The sequence below is a fragment of the Leucopleurus acutus genome (assembly GCF_964270905.1).
Source record: "Leucopleurus acutus genome assembly, chromosome: 2".
NCBI lineage: Eukaryota > Metazoa > Chordata > Mammalia > Artiodactyla > Delphinidae > Leucopleurus > Leucopleurus acutus.
Genome location: NC_139143.1, coordinates 109,734,934 through 109,756,346, shown reverse-complemented (window position 1 = coordinate 109,756,346; position 21,413 = coordinate 109,734,934). Strand labels below are relative to the sequence as shown.

Below are 21,413 nucleotides of genomic sequence, written 5' to 3'. Positions count from 1 at the left end.
GCTGTGGATGGTAGGATGGCAGTGTCACATTGCAAAGGAATGTACGGTCATTAAATGATCTACCACAAGTGGCTGGATGTGCCAGGCACTGTGCTAGGTGTATTTAACTTGTCTCATTTAAGCCACATAACCGTCTTGCCCCATTGGCGTTCTTATCTCCATTTTGTAGAACTTGCAGGTCAAGAGGTCATATTCCTCTTGAGCGAAAGACCACTTGATGAATACTGGGACTAGGACTGGATTCTAGCTTGCTCTCTCTAGCCAAATGGAATTTGGCTTAAGAACTCAGCAGGTGGGAGAAATTTGCTCAGTTGTTCATCAGCCCCTCTAACCCATTTAATGCCGTCTCCTGTTTCCTATGGGGAGCGAGCAAAAGAGAGAAATAGGGGGCAGGCGGGCAGAGCCCTGCCTCAGTCACTTCCTTGCAACCTGAGGACTTCCTCAGGGGTAATCAGATCGACAATTTGGAGGTGAGAAGACCTCCCTGTCTCCTTAGGTCCCGACTTCCTAGGTTGCTTGGCAGGTGTCCCAGTGATTCCTTAAAAAAAAAAAAAAAAAAAAGAACAAAACATAGTTGCCCTATTATAAATTGTGTTATTTTAAGTTTATAATAGAAAAAAAACATAGTTGCAAAAATCTTGCTCTGTCCAGCTTTTCCTTGAGTTCATAGTGTTGGCAGAAAGCCAAGAGATGTCCCCAGCCGAATGGCTCCTTCTGTGATCCCTCCAGGAAAGGAAGAGCAGAAATGTGGAAATAAGTACATCAGAAGCTGGTAGAGGTTGAATGCAGAACCTCTTGCCTCTTCCGGAGTCCCCCAGGTGATGTGGTGTCGCCCGGTCCCTACCTCAGCTTCAGAGCCCCTCACTCACACGGACCCCGTCTGAGGCTCAGGGAGTGTGTTGTATTTGAAATGTTGAGTTCCTTAAAGATGGGCTCTGAAATTACATAAACTTGCAGCACCTTACTTTTTATTTGTGTCAGATACTGTATTAGTGTGACCTTCTAATTACCATTGTCTTCTGGCTTAAGGCATTCTGGTTTATTCCAAATCCAGTGGCTGTGGTTGGAGCTCATAGGTTTAAAAAACAAAGACTTCTTTATGAAAGTTTTGAGTGGAGTAAGATGCTAAGAAGCAACATTTACCAAGTAAATAAAATGTGCCGTCTGTGCTTTGAGCCTTAAGACCCTAGAAAATGAAGGGTTTTTTTCTCTGTTTTTTGCCTGCCTTGGGTCTTTGTTGCCGCGTGCGGGCTTTCTCTAGTTGCGGAAAGTGGGGGCTACTGTTCATTGTGGTGCGCGGGCTTCTCATTGTGGTGGCTTCTCTTGTTGCGGAGCACGGGCTCCAGGGCTCAGTAGTTGTGGTGCACGGGCTTCAGTAATTGTGGCACGCGGGCTCTAGAGAGCAGGCTCAGTAGTTGTGGCACACAGGCTTAGTTGCTCGGTGACATGTGGGACCTTTCCGGACCAGGGATTGAACCCGTGTCCCCTGCATTGGCAGGCGGATTCTTAACCACTGCTCCACCAGGGAAGTCTGAAAATGAACTCTTGAATTTCCTAAGGGGAGAATTCTTCAGTGGGTTGGGAGCTGGGAAAGAAGGGCTTTTTTCATTACAGCCACACTTCTTGTTAGGCATTATAAAAACAAATTCCAAGCCAGGAGTCAGTGTAAAATGAAATAAAAAATTTAAAATAAGAACAACAAAAAAGTTGCCATGACAGATTAACTATATTAGATTTCATTTGATTTATTTTTAAGTTAATAGCTAGAACATGTAAAACGTATCAGTAAATGTAAGCTAGGAGAATAAGAATAAAAGTTTTGTTAAGATTCTAATTAAAAATACCTATAATAGGAGGGAGAATTGATCAAGTGTGGTAGGCAATTAAGGCGAAACATTATTTCTTGAAAGAGCAGGAATTCTCAGGGGGGTTTAAGGAGATGGGATAACCCCTCACCCTTGTTTTGTCAGAACCTCTTGGTGGGGACTCTGGGCTATGTGAAAAATATATGTCAAGAAACCTTATCTCCCCACCCCCTGCCCAGAAAACAAACTATAGAAAGGAGACTTACAGAATCTTCTTGACTGGTAGGAATAAGCAGAACATATACTGAGAAAATATTGTGTGATGCAGGAGGGGTTGGGGGAAGCTTTGGGATATGAACATATGAATTAGAGAGATCAGAGATTCCTAGAAGGCATTTAGCGTAGGATGTAAAGGGACAGGATTATGAGAGATAAAAGGGAAATCTTGTATAAGGAGATAGGTAACAATATGAGCTAACTGTCAAAACAGTTCTCTGAGTTGCGGTACAAGATGGGACCACCCCAGAGCCCCTGAGTGAGGGCGTTTCTTGCTGGGGGTGGATGACTCTTACAGCCCGTTTGGGGAACAGAGTTCGCTCCTTCCTGTCCTAACCCACCTTGATTGTAATTACTACGTAGAATTGTGGGGAAAATAAAGGCCAGTTAGAAATGACTATTTAACCTTAAATGTTTCATTCTTTGTTTTCATCAAACAATCGATAATCCAAAAAAATTGTTTCAGGGGAGTATCCATCGCCAAGGTCTGTAACAGGCGGAATCAAACACTTTAACTTGAATCCTGTTATATGCTCTTGGAAGAGAAAGGGTTGAAAGTATGGGAAAAATATAAAGGACACCCTTATTCAGAGTTTAGGATCTTAACTGACAGGGAAGAACCATGGAGAAATCTTTTCTATAGTAATGAGCAATTCTTTGTTGAATCTTAAGTAACATCATATCACCGAGAGAGGGAGTGTAACTTAATCATATTAATGTAGGGTTCCTTAGCCTTTCCAGGTTTAGACTTCATTTCTTTCCATTTGCTTCAGTTTAAAAAGCAGCACCATGAATACTGGAGGATTTATAGAAGTTCAGTTGGCATTTATGCGGCTGGCTTCCTTTAGACTTCCACTCTGATGCTAATGGTTCTCGAACTTGATGCTCAGAAAAGAAAAAGAGGTGGAATTCTCCTAGCTTTTTTTCATATAGCTCTCAACGCAGAATTAACAACAACAATGAAAAATAAAAACGGTGAGTGTAGTTAGCTGAAAACTTTGTACACATTTGATTAGATGCTTAAATTTTTACATGAATGAAAAGTCAAAAGTGGGTGGTATGATGAGTTATTCTTTACTAAGGGGTTTTAACGTCTCTGGTTAATTATTGACATTTCATGAGCATTGAGAAAGATGATTGCAATGATTGCAATGATTTCATACCACCCGTATGAAAATGCAAGTAAAACCAGAATGGGTGGGGAGCAGGTATTTTTCTGGTAGGGTTTTTGTTTGTTTGGTCTGGTAAATATCTCATTTTCTGTAGTCACGTGTTCATTTACAAATGATTTACAGTTTGCTAGTAGAGACTTTTAAAAAACTTTTACGTGTTAGGGCTACTGACATGGTAGATAAGTTCAATAAATAAGTACATCTGTAATTGATGAGAGTATGAAAATACAGTGCAAATTACAGTTAAATATACACATGAAGTCTTTGAACATATATCACACGTTGTAAGGAGTTTGGCATAGACAAACCAAATATCATACCTCTGTGGTCTGAATATTTGTGACCCACCCCCACCAAAATTCATGTGTTGAAATCCTAACCCTCGAAGTGGTGGTACTGGTAGGTGGAGCCTTTGTGGGTGATTAGATCATGAGGGTGGAGTCCCCATGAATGGGATTAGTGCTCTTGTAAAAGAGATGCCACAGAGCTTCCTTGCCCTTTCGGCCATGTGAAGTCTGTGACCTGGAAGAGGGCCCTCACCCAACCATGCTGGTACGCTGATCTCGAACTTCCAGCCTCCAGAACGATGGGCAATAAATGTATGATGTTTATAAGCCACTCGGTCTGTGGTATTGTGTTACAGCAGCACAAACGGAGTAAGGCACACACTCAATGTTATTTCATTTATAACATTGGTGCTCTTAGCTTTGGGATATTTGGAGGTGAGAATCCTTTTGCAGTGAATCTGTGTTCATACTATACTACTAGGGTTGTCAATTTAGAAAATTTTTCTTTCTAGTGTTCTGATTATACTGGTAAAATGAGGGACCTGTGACTGATCAGGTACTAGCAGAATGGAAAACACGTGTAAGAATACGAATGTCTGTTGTCATCATTATTATATTTCATAGACATTTATTGAGCACATGCTGTGTGGCGGGCACTGTGTTAGGTATGGGGACACCATGGTGGGGGGGAAATGTTTGTGTTTCCCACCCTCATGGGGCTCACATTCCTCTGGGGGAAGGAGATGTTCATTTAAATTGCAGCTGTAAAGGAGAGGGACATGATGCCATGTGAGCAGACCGGGGCGGGGGGGTGGGGGGGTGGGGGGGGATTGCTCCCAGAAGGCTTCCCTGAGGAAGTGATGATTGACCTGAGAGCTGAGGGGCCTGAGCGTTACAGTGGGGGATGGAGGGGCGGGGTGGGAGTCGGGGGATAGCTTATGCAGAGGCCTTGTAGAGGGAGGGAACATGGCATCTTTAAGGGTCAGAAAGGCCACACTAGCTGGGGTGCAGCAAGCGAGGGCAAGTGCCACTTGAGGCTGGGGAGAGCAGGGCCCTCATCAGAGGACTAGGCAACCAGTGAAGGTTTAAGTTGGGAGTAGGTGAGGAGGTGGCATGACCAGAGACAGCTTTTAGAGCCAATTCCCTTGGAGTCCTCTAGTCTGTTCTCTACACTAAGGAGGCCAGTTTGGAGACAATTCAGAAAAGTGGTGGTAGCAGCTTGAGGAAAATGGATGTTTCTGAAAGCTGCTTAAGAAGGGGAAGGATATGGTGGCTTAGCAGGAGGGTGCAGAAAGCAAGTTATCGGGGACGGCTCCTAGGTTTCTGGCTGTCACATGGGGGGTGTACAGTGGTACCATTCACAGAAATGAAGAAGCTGCAAGAGGACCAAGTTTAGAGATTAGGCCATGAGCTTGGTTTGAAATGTGTTTGAAATGCTGTGTGGTGCTGACAGCTAGGCAGTTGGCCATACATGTCAGAAGCTCAGAGAGGAGACCTGGGATGGAGATTAAAACTTGAGATTTTTCTGCATGTAAGTGGTAACCGAAGCCACAGGTATAGGTGAAATCATACAGGGAACAAGTAGAAGAGAGTCTGGGACTGAGGCTTAGGGAATTCTGTTCCTCAGTGTCTGGGCAGAAGAAGAAGTGTGATGTCATGGAAACACAGGGAAGAAAGTGTTTCAAGGAGAAAGTGGTCAGTGGCGTCTAATGTTGCTGAGATGTCAGGTGACACGAAGGCCACACATAGAAGTCATTGCTGACCTTAGCAATAGCTATTTCAGGGGAGTGACGAGGGTGGGGACAAGAATGAGGTGGGCTGAAGAGTGAGAGACCTGAGAAATGATGACAATATGGAAAAACCATTCTAGAACTTTGTCCTTAAAGGCGGGGGGGAGGGAGAGAGGGCAAGAGGCTATACTGGAAAAGAGATATAAAATTGAAGAAGAGGTGGTGGGTCTGTTGATATTTTTTTTTTTTTTTGCGGTTCGCGGGCCTCTCACTGTTGTGGCCTCTCCCGTTGCGGAGCACAGGCTCCTGACGCGCAGGCTCAGCGACCATGGCTCACGGGCCCAGCCGCTCCACATCATGTGGGATCCTCCCGGACCGGGGCACGAACCCGTGTCCCCTGCATCGGCAGGCGGACTCTCAACCACTGTGCCACCAGGGAAGCCTGATTCTTGTTTTTACTGGGAACTTGAGCCAGTTTAAAAGCCAATAGAAAGGTCTAGTTGAGGAGAGAATAAAGGATAATGGGGAAGAAAAGTTTCCCAAGAAGGCCAGAGAGGATGGCTCCAAAGTGCACAGGTTAGGTTGTCTTGAGCTGGGAGGACAGGTGGGTAGTTTGAATGGTTGATAGTATGATATTGAGACTTTTCATATGTTGGCTTCTATTTTTTGTGAAGTAGGATGGGGGTTATCTGTTGAGAGTGGGGCTGGATGGTTGGAGGTTTGAAAAGAGTAGGGGCAACTTGGAAATTTAATTGTGGAGCATGAAAGGATTGGTTGGCGAGGGCAATGTGTTAGGAGTGCAGGGCAGAGTTGAGAGCTGTTTGATCCCACTGTAATTTCACACTCACCAGTATATGACTGGTATAAACTTTGGTATATGACTTTTTCCAACAGTGCTCCGACTGTGCTTGCCTTGTCACTGAGTAAATTGTTGGGCCTGTCCTCGGCTGGAGTTTCACCGGCTCTTGGCAGTGGAAAGGGGATGTGGGGTGTTAGAAAGACTGTTATTGAAATGATGTGCTCTAGGATCTAAGCTGATTAAAGAGGGAAGTAAAAAGAGAAAAGGGCTACTGAACTGAGGAAAAGCTGAGAGGTCAATGTAACCTGAGAATGTTGTAATACTGAGCACACTTGAAGGAAAGGTCAACAAGGAGAATTCTAGAAATGTTATTTTGGAGGCAGAAAAATGATGAGTAAGGGACAGTAAAGGTCCATGAATGGTTGAGGTGGCATGGAAGGGGTACCATTCCAGATGAAGATTAAGGGACTGAGTTGTTAAGGAAACCTGGGCCTTCTACATATATAGGAAGTCATTCAGGATAATGGCAGGGCTTGAAGACCATAAGTGAACCAGGACCAAAGTCTTTGAAAGGGAGGAGATGTTCAGGAGGTTGGAATATGATATCAATGAGAAGAGGGAGAAGGTGGTATAACTGAATAGCAGGACCAAAGCACCCTGCGTGTTTATAGGAGGTGAGGGAAGGGAGGAGTAAGCCCTGAAGGGAACCATGAGAGCAAAGAGCCTGTAGGGCCACTCCTGACACTGAAGGATGAGGGCCTAGGCAGCCACTAGCTGAGAGGTTGCAGAAGAAGAGGGGTGTCTTCAGAGCAGGCCGAGGAGAGGCCAAGCATAGAGCACTGTTTTCTGGGTGGGGAGCCCAGTCCCAGGGAACCAGTGGAAGCATTTGGGAGGTAGAGGGGGTGATGGGCTGGGTCAGGTGGCTGGGAAGGAACGTTGGAGCATGACAGGGATAGTCCAGTGATGGAGGCTAGATCTCTGCAGTGGGGCTGCCTACATTTTGAGTGTTGACTAATGTAAAGGGGATGAGTTAGAGGCATAGGGCCTAGTGGCCAGGGAATGGTCTTGTTTCCCTGGGCTGGAGTGATGACAGGCCCAGAAGTTGCATGTCTTGCATGCTGCTGGAGGTGGTCGATGGTGGAAGGAGAAACAGTACTCCCGAGTGTGCACCCCATGCCAAGTACTGTTCTAAGCGCCCAGCGTTCTGTGGTGTATTCCCCATGTCAGATTAGTACTGTCGTTATCTCCATTTTCCAGATGAAGAAACCAAGGTGCAGGTAAGGCAAGGCAAGTTACTTGCCCCAGGTCACACAGTGAACAAGTGGTGGAACTGAGGTTCAAACTCAAGACTGTAACAGAGCCTGTGTACTTCCCAACATGTCATACGTACTTAATATTTTCTTACACGCCTAACTTTGATTTTGTAAAACATAAGTGATAGACTGTTGAAAGGCTAGTGTAGTATTTAATACAAAATTATCTTTTTAGATGCCACAATTAAGTTCAGTCCTAGAATCCCAGAATCTTACTTTGCAAGTGCTCTAAAGGTTAGACTAGCGCCCAACCCCTTTGCAGACCAACCCTCCCTGTGGTCAGTTTACCACTTCCATGACAGATGCTTGGGCACTTCTAAATTGTTAGAAAGGTCTTCCTTAACTTAAGCTGAGCTCTTCCCTTTCTGTAATTTTTGCCCATTTGAGCCATTTAGAGTGGTGCAGAGTAAGTTCCCTCTTTCACTTTTCCACATGACAGTTCTTCAGATGTCCGAAGAATGCCCTTCAGTCCTCTCTAAGTAATCTTGTTCCCAAGCTGACATTACTCAGCCCTTCAACTCTTCATGATATGATATGGTTTCTAAAAATCACCATCTTAGTTACCCTGCTCTAAAGGTACTTTGACATGTGATTAATTCAGAGTAAAATGGGACTGATACGTGTCTTGATCTATACTCTGTGTAAGTGGTTCTGAGGTTTGTTTTTTGTTATTAGTATCTTCATTACATTATTATTTCTTGTTGGTTTGTGTAAATTAAAATGCTAATATTACATGTGTGTATGTGTGTGTGTGTGTGCGCGCGCGCATGTGCATGTGTTATATAGCTATTATGCTAAGTCCTATACTTGGGTATTGCCTTTGAAAAATTTATTCAGGTTTTTATCTTTCTGATTGGGATTCATTATTTTAGCTTCTGAAGATCATTTTGAAACCTGATTCTGTTAACTGATTATATTAGCTATCTTTCCCAGCTCTGTGTTATATGCAGATTGAGTAAACATATAAATATTTGTAAAAATATTACTGAAAGAGACCAAAAAGAGAGAACCTTATGGGATATCGCAGGAGATATTTCTCAAGTCTCTTTCAGATCATTGATCTAAATGCTGGTTCTAGTTTTTCAGCTAACTCTAGATTTACCTAATTTTGTTATCCAGCCACATTTCTTTGTGTTATTAATAAGGATCTCATGAGAAACTTTCAGAACTTTCCTGGAATCAAGTTGTTCTTCATTTGGTATTCTTCAATCTACAAGGATTTGGCAGTCAGTTAATTATATGAGTAGGAAATCGGAAGGAGACCAGGATGACTGAGCTGTTCTAGATTAAAGGTGAGGAGGTGTTTGCGGGTGATAGTGTCATCCTCTGAGATATGGAACCCTGGGGGGAGGACTGGTTTGGGGTTAAGTTCAGCTTGGGTCATGTAGAGCGTGTGGGCCTCCAGGATGCCCTTATGGAGCCACCCAGAGGGTAGCTGACCATCCAGGACTGGTACATTGGAAGATGGTGGGGTTTGGTTGCACAATGTAAACCATGTTGAATGTGTGGGGCATATACCCCAGCAGAGCCTATAATGTGCAGAGAAAAATTCTGGATTGGGGCGAGGGGAGGTAGTAACATTGCCATCATCAGGAGTTTATGCTTGATGGCCTCCATTTTTTGGTGAAATGGGAAGAAACCTCATCTATTGTAAGACAGGGAGAACTGGAGATTTGAGAGCAATGAATATTTGGAGCCAATGTGGGAAAAAGGAAAGGGATGGGAAAAGGACTGCTAAGCATGTGTAGGGCATTCTTCCTAGCTCCCCCTTCCTTGCTGCCCTTAAAGACAACCACATAAGACCTTTCCCCCCTGTATTTAAGGATTTTTACTGCTAATCTGTACAGCAGTGGTTCTTCCCTGGAAGTTGTATCAGAACGTGAAGGTTGTGTATGTGTATTGATGATTGGAGGTGACATTGGTGATTCCAACACACTCCCTAAGGAATCCCTTGTGCTACAAGGAGATAATGAACATGGGGAAATGAGAGTAAAGGTTGTATTCCCAGGTCAGTATTTCTAGAGTCACCTGGTGGAACTGAATCTTTAGGGGTTTCAACCTTAAAGCATCTTGTTGGGATTTTAATAGATGAGAAGATGTTCTCTTGGTTTAGCTTGAGTACCTTCAGATATCTCCTCACTGTTTATACGTCTTCTCTGCTGGGTATTTATTCCCAGGAAAGCAGGGAGTGGCCCCCTTAGCACCATGAATTTACCACTTTATGTGGGAGTGATCGGTTTCTTGTTTCCTTACTAGCCCATGAGCATGTCTCCCATTTTGTATTCTGAGTCCCAGCACAGTGCCTGGTATGTGGCGGACTCATGACAGGTATTGGGTGAACTGTTGGCTGAAGTAAAGACTGAATCAGTCTGGCTGGGCTGTTTCCAGTGGTCCTCCTTCTGGGAGTCCTCCTGGAGAAGGGCCCTCACAAGCTGGTGGTTAAGAGGCATCCTTCAAACCTTTTCATGGTTTTCTCTACCAAGAAACCAACTTGAATTAAAGTTTATGGAAACCATCTTGTGGGGAAAAGTACAAACATCCTTTGTATTCAGGAAGCCTCTGGAAGAGTTTCTTTGGTGTCCATAATTCCTGGGAATCAGGATGGGCTAATTAAATTTCATGTCTAGACACTCCCCTTGTAAATTGGCACAGAAATATTTCCCACTTCTGTTCTGGCTGCTGTGTTCTAGGATAGTATCCAAGCCTTCTGCCAGCTACTAGCCATATGTAGAGGTGTATGAACCAAGTCTAATACTTTTCTACTTTTACTGTGTATTCCTCTACTTAATAATCACTAAACTCTAAAAGGCCCTTAATTTGTGTCAGTAATGAGCATTATTTGGTTTTATCCATTTTCACCATTTTCTTGCCTGATTCAGTGAATGAACAGGGGCAGTTGCTTCCTACCGGAAGCTTTGGTTTTCTGGGAAAATTTTTTTTTAATTCCTTAGATTAGTCCCTGACTTGGCATGACTGATGAAGCAAGCAGCTGTTTAATATGAAGCAAAGCTGGGAGTAGAACAATTTAATTAGCTTCTGTCTGTTGAGCCTTTAAAGGAAGCCATAACTTGAGTATGTGGAGCTTTTTAGTTTTAAATGGAACGTTTTTGCAAAGAGAGATTCTCAACATGTACCCCCCAAACTCTAGTTAACTGAAAGTCTGTTGAAAATATAAGATACCCAGTATAACAAAGACTTAATACAAACTAAATTTTTTTAGGAATGAGGAATTTAATAGTGAATTGTTTGATTTTTTAATGTATTGCTTAAATTAACAATCCATAAAATGGAAAATGTTGCATGATACCTACTATGTTTTATAACATAACTTTTAGCAAACATTCATGAAATAAATACTCATTGTATACATTGAATTTTAACTGAGGTAAATAAGCAGCTCTTGCCTAGCCACCCTCCATAACCTCCCGGGAACACACAGAACCCTTCAGGACAAATCATCCGCACATTTAAGATTAGATTCTCCACTCACTACTGGTTACTGGTTTCATTGTCTTCGTTTATCTGCCCACCTGGCATGCAGATCCTTATTTGCTTAATCTTAGAAAAACATTTTCCTTTTTACATCTCACTTAGCAAACTACAGTGATGTTTAATTTATGTATAAAACTTACTTTTATGTATTATTTTGTTAATATTAAACCTAGGTTAAAAGACCAAGATAGGTTAAAATTAAATTTTGTAATGCCCAATAAACACATGTTGAATTAAAAACAATTAAATGAGCAGTAAAGTTAATGGAATCTCACAGAGAAGAATTGTGATATCAATATTTTTACTGTGCACACACACCAGAAAAAAAGAATGAGGAAAGAATTCATTACAGACACATGAATTCTGTCAGAAGAGGCCCTGTGGGAGACTGATTCTTATTATGATATCCTGGTTGGAAGGGAATGAAGTGGGGTTATTGCTAGTGCAGTCAATGATGTGGTTTTTCTCTAGTGAATTGGCTTCAGTAGGTGACTTTATTTCTTCACATTAGGCAGCTGGAAATATGTATTGATTCATTTCCTTTTCATTTGAGGGTCAGCTCTATCAAAGATGGAGCCGTAAAAAAAAAAAAAAAGATGGAGCCGTAGAAATGCTGTATTTGCTGGATATGAGCAAATGCTTCAGTGTCTTTTTTTTTTTTTTTTGGTCTGAATGTTCCTAAGATTTTTAGGAGCCAGATAAAGTTTAGCTCAATGAGATAGAAAACATACTTTGACTGTGTATATATGCATATTACCATTCTTTGCGCTAACTCTATCCTTAAAACTTGGAGCTCTTTTATAAAAATGTTTTCTTTTAGAGATAAAAATCCATGGAGGATTTTTGGTTCAAGGATATCTGTGATTGCAAAATATTTTTTTAAAAGTTAAATACTAAAAAAAAAAAAAAAAGTTAAATACTAATTTAAGCAGTAACAGTGGTATGATTATTTCCAAGATGGTATTATTCTCCTTAAACTTTAAGTGTTTGTCACACTGTACAATTATTTTTTTCTTATATAATTGGTTTTTGTTTTGCTATAGCAGATAATGTTAGTTCTATTCTTATTTTGGCTTAATTGTTTCTTAGAAATTATCTAACCAACTTTCTTTTATAGATGAGAAAATTGAGGCATAGAGAAATCAGGTGATTTGTCCTTAGTTTAATTAAAAATATTACTAAAAGAATACCTTCAGTTATAGTACTTGAAATTCCCTCTTAGTGGTAAACTCTAGACTTAGGTAATTTTGAGTATCATGATGTTAAATTTGTCTCCTGACATTTATAATATTGAAATCGTTAAGATAATAGATCTTCCCCTCTTTTAAGTACAAATATGAGATACATGACAGATAGCTGGTAAAGGCTTAAAATTCATATAGTTTCCTTGTATTCTTACATTTGTGCGAAATTAAAATAAATCACTAAAAATACAACCACATACTCTTTTAAAATTAAAAATTAATTTAGGTGTATTATGAGCAATTTAAAGGATTTTATAGCCAACATTTCTCTTAACAGGTTGAAGAAGTATGGATACCAACACCATATTGGTCATCAGCGCTGGTTTTACCAGCTTTTTCACCTTTCAGCTTCTTTTCCACTTTGTAAGTTATTGGTTTTCAGCAAAAGTTTCTCCAGGTTTTAATAATCTCAACTTCGAAAAGAAGATTGAATGGAACTCAAGGTAAAGCATACGAAATGTAAATGACTGATTAAAAAATACCTAGTCTTTTGAAATAAAATTATGCATTTAAAATATTTCCAAAAAAGTCTTTTTCATTTAGGATCTAACAAAATCTTAGGTCAAATTTTTTTATTTGACATTAGGAATAAAAGGAAAGACAAGTAGATAGATCTCATACAAGAAAAAATTTTCAATTCTTATTCTGAAAGATGTTAGGAAAAATTTATTTAACTGTCTAGGGAAGTGTTAAGTAGACTCTGGCAGACTGTGGTGGAAGGCACTGTTTTGCATTCTCCTCTGAAATATTTATGATAACAAACACATGTTCTTTGGAAATGGTAACAGAAGTAACATTAGTTGGGGCTGTGAGTAGCCTATATATAGTATCAGGCTGGCTCAGCCCAACCTAGGACAGTTAAACACTACACACCGAAGAACCTGGTGCACGGTTAGCACATGTCTCTCTTTTAATGAACTTTTCATTTTAATTCATAGCCCTCCAGAATCTGTTCTTTTGTTATGTAATTCTAAAGTAAAAATTGCTTTTTAGATCTTTTAAACAAAAGAGTAAATGGAAAACGAATAAGACATCTAAGGATATAGAAACCTGCCAGAGTTTTAATTAGTTGGTTTGCGAATTTTTTGTGTATGTGCAACTCATTAATCTCTCACAAGGTTTCAAACACAGACGGACTCTGATGACTGCTTCACTTGCTTTAGAGCATTTCAGATGCCCAAACACCTCTGTGCATTTGCAAACCTCAGTGAATTAGAGCAGCTATGGGATACTGTTTATTGTTGAAGTTAATGCTAACTATAAAATGAACTCAGCAGATCTCCAAAATTGCTATAATTATTTTTTCATTGAAATTTCCTTTCGGAATTAGAAACTTCTGCCAAAGTCTATTTATTTGAGAATGGTCATATGTGACCTGAAATGCCCTATCTATTTGAGCCAAATTGTTTTACAGGCATTCACTTTTATAACTCAGACTGTGAAGAAGACTAGTTGTTTTCTTCTGCACCTTACACTGATTTGTCTGGTTCATACATGTTATAGCTCTTCTCCCCAAGAGTGAGAATTATTTCTCCACGTATTTTTGAAAAGTAAGAGGTATGATTCTTTTGTCTAAACAATAGCACAAAAGTATTGTTCAGATGTGGGATACAAAAGATACTAACCACTATTTTGTAAAACCATTTCTAACATGAAGATAGAATAGTTGGGAAAGAGAAGGAAAGGGATATGGAGGGGGACATTCATTTTCTACGACTAAATTTTGAACTGTTTTCATTTCCATTTCAACATGGTTAAGGTAGGTAAAGGCATTTGAATCTTGGCGAGCTGCAAGCCAAAGAAACAGGGAGGGTACAGATAGATAGAAGCAAAGGTAAAAATGAAATGAAATGATGCAATTGAGAAATACTTTGCATTATTCAGTCTTATTATCACTGCCATTCTATGAGACATGGAATCACCATTTGGGAAACTGAGTTCCCATTTGAAAAAGGAGTCTGGGATTATATGATTCATTATGCTATTCAAATACTATTATGCTATGCTATTTTCTCTCAAATTTACTCCTGTTTCCCACTCCAGCTTGCTTTACATGGCACTTAAACTGTGAGGTGGAGAGTGCAAAGAAGGAAAAACAGTTGGCTGCTCTTTGAATACACATATATGTCTTGAAATCCAGATTGAGTCTTAAAACAGACAGATCAACACAACCCACATTAATTCTCTCTAGTAATCAGGAAAGAGTCTCTGAACGATGAGTGGCTCAAATCGTCTAGTAGTAAAAGGACAGAAGGCAGAAAAGCTCTCCAGAAAATTCACACCTGAGAGTAACAGTTGAATTAATAAGTGAGAAAATCTTATACTTAATTGTTACTTTTTCTGCAAACATACATACTTATAGATGTTATTAACATTATATAATTAAATAAATTTCTTATTTCCACTTGCTTTCCTATGGCATGGAAAGTCCTGTTGTGCTGAAATATTCCTAATTTTTAAATCTGCTTCTTCAAAATATAACTTTTGTCTGATTGAGCTATGTAATTTCTGTTGGTAATACTCATACTACTTGCGAGTGATCACATCAGTAATTTTAAAGTGCTATTCTAAAATTGTCATTACTTCCTTAAAAAAAAAGAAACCAACAAACATTCCTTTTTAACCTTCTTTAAACAAAATTGAAATATTTTATCTTGGTGTTTTTTTTAAGACCCTGAGGAATATACATTATGCTTTGCCAGGAATCTGATTTTAAAGAATGAAATATGAAATTTTCATTAACAGAAGTTTCTGAATGTATAGACTTTTAATACAGAATAGCATGTAAGCACAGGGTGTTTTGTTTCTCCTCTTCCTTATAGTGGGAGCTATTTGATCCAGTAACATGTAACTTTTCTCTCGTGAATTATATGCCATTTCCATCAGCTGAGGGCTTGTAATTCTTCCCTTTTACCATATAGCATCTCAACAGAGTAGGGAATTTGAGGCCTGAGTATCAGGAACAAAAATTCAGATATTTTCCAAAAGGAAACTTTTTGATAGAAGGTTACTAAGCCAACAGGTTAGTAAAAGGTTATGCTTTTTCCTTTAATAGAACTTTTGAATGGCAACAGAAAGCTGGTTGTCTGATTATTTAGATGGCATGTTTTATTTGAGATCAAGGAACTTACATTTTTATCTTGCTATGTTCAAATGGAACACAGGTGTGCTTGGCGTGAAAATTCCAGACTTGTAAACCAGGTTAATTGGGTTAATTATCACACTTCAAAATGTATTTTGGTATTACAAAGGACTCAGTGCCTTTAAATTAGTGAGACTCTTTGAGCATTTAAAATATGATTTGATTTAATTTGATATATTTACTTAGGACCACATCATATATTAGATCAAGTATATTGATTTTTCAAGTTACAATGAGACTTTTTAATATCAAACTTTGTATTGGTTGATATATTTCACTTACTTTTAAAGATTTGGGTCATATTGTAGAGAGATTCATTGCATACCAATTAATTTCTAAAGAGAAAACTTTGCTATTCCTCTCATCCTTTGTTCTAATGAAGAGAAGAGAAACTTCATTACTCATAAACTTTTTCATTATGTGAGTAAGCATATAGTATCCTGTATACAGTTCTTTAAGTAGGATGTCATAGAACTTGCATATTGGTTAAGTCATTAAATTTTTAGCAAGATATGTTCATAGAAACTGATGTTTTTCAACTAAAAGTTATTCCTTCTATAAAGAAAATGCCACATGGATCATGTGAACATTTTGTTTTCACTTGGGCATTTCTTTTAAAAACAGATTTTTTTCTGAAAAAATTCATGGTCCTCCATTTTTCTATTTAGAAGCGATTTTATAATAATGATGAGACACTAATAATAGCCACCTTAGCTTTCTCACAGATTTGTTACAAGAATCAAGTACAATAATGTGTATATTAAAACTGAAATTTCCAAGGGAATACATTTTCATTTCATGATCCATTCCAATTCTGATCCATGAATATGGAGTTTGTTAAGGCTAGTAGATTTGGAAGTCATTCCTGACTGATTGGAGCAGGTACTAATCCCGCAGTGATGCTGCTGGGGATGGAGCAGGGTGCAGGGTAGTGTGCTTACCAAATGCCATCTGTTTGCACAAAACTCTGTCAACTGGTTCATCAGATATGCTTCTGCTTTAGACCCTTTAATCAATAAGTGATTCATCATTTGTCTAGCAGGAAATTGTAGACCTGGGCATCTTTCTTGTTATTGATTCCAAAGTAAAGTTGTGGCCCTTGGATTTCTAAATAGCAATTTTGTATTATATTCTCAGATGTACTCCAATCCTATATTTAAATGCTTCCACATTTAACTTCTTCAGAGTGTTAAATGACTTGCCAGAATTAGTTAAAATTTATTGCACAGATTCTAAAATCTTTGTGTCTATTTCATCTCATTGCAGGGTAGTGTCTACGTGTCATTCTTTGGTGGTTGGGGTTATTGGCTTGTACATATTCTTGTTTGATGAGGCTACTATTGCTGATCCACTTTGGTAAGCTGTTTCTTTCCAATATAGTCAATTTGATTTATGTTTTGCTTTTAATTATTAATAAGAACATCTCTTTACTTTAAAACAGAAAACATATTGATAGTGTATGGTTTGTTAAAATGCTTGTGTTCAGACATATTTCAGCAAGGTGCATTAGAATGATTTATTTTAGATTTAATACAAATAATGAGGGCCATTTTGCATTAGTATTGCAATTATTATCCAAAACAGGGAGAATATGATTATTATGTAAGCGTTTATACCGTGTTAGTGAGTGAAATCAAGTTATTGTGAACACTGTTCTGAGTAAAAATAAGTTATTATTGAGATAGGATAGTCAGATAGATAGGATAGACTTAGTCTTTAAATTTATGTTTGACCCATCATTTGATATCAAAGATAGGAAAATGAGAATTATAGATGTCCATGTGAGAGGAATTTAGTACCACATGAGACGATTTGAAGCACGAATAATAATTATGTTTAGCCATAACACGATAATTTGTAAGATGATTCTTTTTTAAGAATTTAAATGCCATTCCAATGAAAGAAGTTTTACAAACTGTACTTCCTGGCATTATATGAGAAGACTTAGTTCAGTTTAGTTTGAGGGATTGGGAGTGTTTTGAAAAAGCACTGCACAGGGATGTGATAGACGTGGGTTCTGAGGGATGTGGGGCAATTTGACCAGGTCTTTTGACCATCTCTATTTGACTGCAATGATGTTGTTTTTTATTCATAAATATGGAATTATGCTGGTCAGAGTTATACCAGTATTCATACATTTTCACTGAGAAGATATTTTTCAAAGTGAATTAATTTAGTGAATTTCATTCCTTGACCAAGTTTTAATGTGCTCTACCTAAACAATTGCTACTTTTTTTTCATATTTTTATTTTACCCACATGATTGTCAACAGAACCAGTTGTTTTGGGAAGTAAATTTTATGACAAAGATTTGATTCATTGACCAATTTGTCCTTATCAAATTTTTACCTATTATATTTTTTGATATTTTAACATTTTCTTAGATACCATAATTTATTCCAGGTTCAATTTTCCTGGATCATATTTACAGATCAAAATTTGTAAAGAAGACATGACTTCTACTAAATATTTCCACTTGTAGTTTACCTGTTGTCAGTTTTATTTTATGTTCATTTTACCAGTAGTTCACATTAAAAGTCAGATAAAGGACTGATGATTTGTATCTGTTTCTTGGAGCCAAGAGCATGAGCAGGGCAAAAGTGTAGGATCTTGATATGTGTAAGGGTCGAAACAGCAGGATTAAACTGTTCTGTTCCGATCAATTTCTAACTTGTGATAACAGGCAAATCTCTCCAGTCCTCAGTAAAGTGAGGGTAACAGTATAGTGCCTCTAAATCAGGGGCAGGCTAGATGATTTCTTGAGGCTATTTGAGTCTCTGATTCAGAATAAGGAATCAAAACAACAACAACCAGCATCTGGAATTCCATTTGAGTCCTTTCACAAACAAATCATATGAGAACACACTTATAAAATGTTGTCTTTTGGTAATATTATTTTCATAAAACTTTGGGCTAATAAGTATAAGCAATTATGATTATTGCAGTTAGAAGCATTGTAGCTAACAGAGTACCTTGTGCAAATGACAAGTTACCATTTGAGCACCTATAGAGAACATTTAAGTTATATTTAAATCTCAATAGAAAAAAAAGTAGCTGTCATCTATAACCATGTGCTAAAAAAAGGAACCTGTTTTTTAATATTTATAGGGGTGATCCATCTCTTGTGAAAGTGAATATTGCTATTGCTTCAGGCTACCTCATTTCTGGTATGTGATATGTTGTTCACTGTCTGTTTCTTTTTAGACTACTTATGGAATTATGCAAAGAATACATACATAGTCTATGCTTTTGGTTTATTTATTTAAGAAGCAACTTTTAGGATCCATACTGAGGGAAAAAAATATCTGCTGTAATGGTAGAACATGAAACATTTTTCATGTTGGCTCTCTGGTTCTCAAAGATCAGAGCTGCAGAGTGGGGCCTCAGTTAGGCCTGGATTTTTTTTTTTTTTACTAGTGATGGTTCCTTTTTGGACTAAAGAGTTGCTCATGTGCAATTACCATGACGCTAAGGAAGTTTAAGCCTCAGGGTCCTCACTTGCAAGGGCCCTTGAAATGTGCTCCCATGGTCATGGTTTTGTATTGTTTTGGTAAGACTTGCAAAAGTAAGGTATTTTAGTCATAATCAGTTAAGATCATGGACTCTTTCTACTTCACATTTCCCTCTGTCATATTTTCTCTCATGTTGGATGAGGTTGGAATAACCTTTTACACAACGAGAGAGAGGGGAAGTTAAGTTGAGAATATGCCATTTAAACTGCTCTTTGAAAAGACATTTTGGACTGTCTCAATAAAACGAGAAATAAGAGATCTCTGATTTGGACATTTATGCAAGGAACCCTATTTTGTAATTTTCAAATTTAATAAACAGCTGAAAGAAAATCCAAGTAAAAATAATGGACTATGAAACAAAAGTGATAAAGATGAGTGATGGACTCGGTAGAAAATTTTCTGCCATCAGGAAGTGAATTGTAAAAAAAAATTAGATTAAACTAAAACACAGTAATTTATTAAGAGGAAAAGATACATTTGGGATAGAAATAATGAATAGGCTATTGGATTATTCAACGGCCCAATTAAAAGAAGAGTGTATCTTGTGGACATATTGGGAAAAGATTTGCTCTTTGGCACAAAATGCTGTCATTGACAAGGTTAACACAAAATTTATAATATGCCTCATACACTGGTTAATGAGTGTCAATTCAGAGAGTAGTTACTACCCAGGAAATCTTGTATGAAAGAAACTTGATAAAGATTTTCTCAAATAAGGTAATAATTCAAAACACTTAAAAATGAGTTATGAACTGAAACAAACTTTCTAAACCAAGCTGAATGAAAGGTGAATTCTTTTATTCTCTCTATAGAAAATATTATAAGATCATTATCATATAAATTGGTGACCAAAGAATATACAGCCAAATATAGGAAAAATGTATCTAGAGAAGCATATCAGGCAGTTAATTACTAATAGTTTTAAATTTTCTTGATTTCCACATTTGTGGTATTTTTTCCTCTCCTTAAAATTTATAATCTGATGATTTCTTTTACCTTTATATATATTCACATCTAGTTTTGTATTAGTAATTTTTATTTTTTATAAAAGAAGCTCCTCATGCTATAAGCTCCAAACCCACAAAACCTGAATCAGACTCTGGTTTCCATCCATGATTGCCATTTGTTTCCAGGTTTAAATTTCATGTTTAACCATTTGGTAAAGAAAATACTTGTGTTCACAGTTGGAACTGTTTCTGTTTTATTAAATGAAACAATTTTCTGAATTGTGGTATTGATTTAGAATTTAAAGAAAAATGGATGCCTTGAGCTCTTTTTTAAGATATCTTTTTAATAGTTATAGTTCTTCGTGTTTGGGTTTTTTTTTTTTTTTTTTGCTATTTTGATATTTAACCACATTCTATGTTAACTTTAAAATTTTTTTGCTGAATTTGTGTTATACACGAGTTAGTCGTTTTATACCTTTTCTGAGATCGTCTTACCCGATTGAGTTATTATAGTGACAAAAATCAGTAATTTAGCCTTATTTTAAAATTATTTTTATCCTGTAATATTTTCATTTTATTTAACCCTTTTAACAAGTTAATTTGTTTATACTTTTAACAAATACTTTACATTACATAGCTATACGCCTGGCACTGTGCTGGATGCCCACACTTGGTCCTCTTCCTAGAGAAGTCCCAGTAGTGTAGGGGAGACAGTTATCTGGAAGCACATACTTCGTGGTAAAAGGGGTAGTTGAGCTCCTGATGTACGAGACTAGTGCTGTGGGCTCAGAGTGGACTGTGATGTGATGTCAGGAGAAAGTTAAATACACTTGAAAAACAATGAAGCTTTCTTCCTGTGTAATATCTTATTTTTCCTTGTTACAGATTTGTTGATTCTCATTTGGTATTGGAAAGTGATTGGTGACAAGTATTTTATAATTCACCATTGTACAGCGCTGTATGCATACTACTTTGTACTGGTGAGTGCCAGGATTTACAGTGGTCTGACAAGCAGACAAGATTGGGAGTAACGACTCAAGGGTGAAGATAAATCTAAACATACAATTCTTAATTTATAAAGATCAACCCCAAATGCATTCAGGAATCACTCTTGTGATGTTATCCTGTGTATTAACAAAAATAATAGCTTTACTTACGCATTTGTATTAGTGCGTCTATTTGGATTCACACACTTTGAGAAAGTCAGATGACCCCAATTTCCTGAATGTTCACTCAAAACCTTTAGGATTATTTGGCTACTGATATTTGTCTATCTTTCTAGATGCATGTATGTTTTATCAGCCGGAGCTAGCTGTAGATTCCTGTATAACCAGCTGAAGTATCTCTTTTCTGTTTAATTTCATATACCATTCCACATACAAGCATAGTTACACTTGAGTACGCTAGAGCGGGGGGGGGGGGGGGGGGTGGGGGGGAGGGGGGAGTCTTGTTCAGAGGCTTCATCAGAACTTCCAGACTGAGCTAATAGAGGATCCAGCAAATCTGGGGCACTAGTGCATATTAACTTTTATTTCTAACATTATTTTAATACATTATACATTTGTAAATTAGCAATTTTATATCCCTTGCATCTTTGTTAGGTTTCTTCTCAATCAATTATTTTTCAACCTATATAGACCACCAAACCCAAGATAGATACTGGGAAATAATAGACGTATGTAAACTCGAATAGTA

At 38.0% G+C, this 21,413-nt stretch overlaps 1 protein-coding gene across 5 annotated transcripts in view; it reads left to right on the top strand.

Moving 5' to 3' along the window:
* Nucleotides 1-21,413, top strand: part of LOC309958201 (TLC domain-containing protein 4-like) — a 65,131-nt gene that overhangs the window by 9,704 nt on the left and 34,014 nt on the right. For 4 of the 5 annotated variants that reach the window (XM_082833888.1, XM_082833884.1, XM_082833886.1 and 1 more), the window contains exons 2-5: nucleotides 12,396-12,561; nucleotides 16,527-16,616; nucleotides 18,368-18,426; nucleotides 20,604-20,698. In XM_082833888.1, the coding sequence (XP_082690014.1) occupies nucleotides 12,407-12,561; nucleotides 16,527-16,616; nucleotides 18,368-18,426; nucleotides 20,604-20,698 (399 nt within the window). In that variant the 5' untranslated portion in view covers nucleotides 12,396-12,406. Of the gene's footprint in view, nucleotides 1-11,578; nucleotides 12,562-16,526; nucleotides 16,617-18,367; nucleotides 18,427-20,603; nucleotides 20,699-21,413 lie in introns of those variants that run through there. The other variant, XM_082833885.1, reaches the window with a different exon arrangement.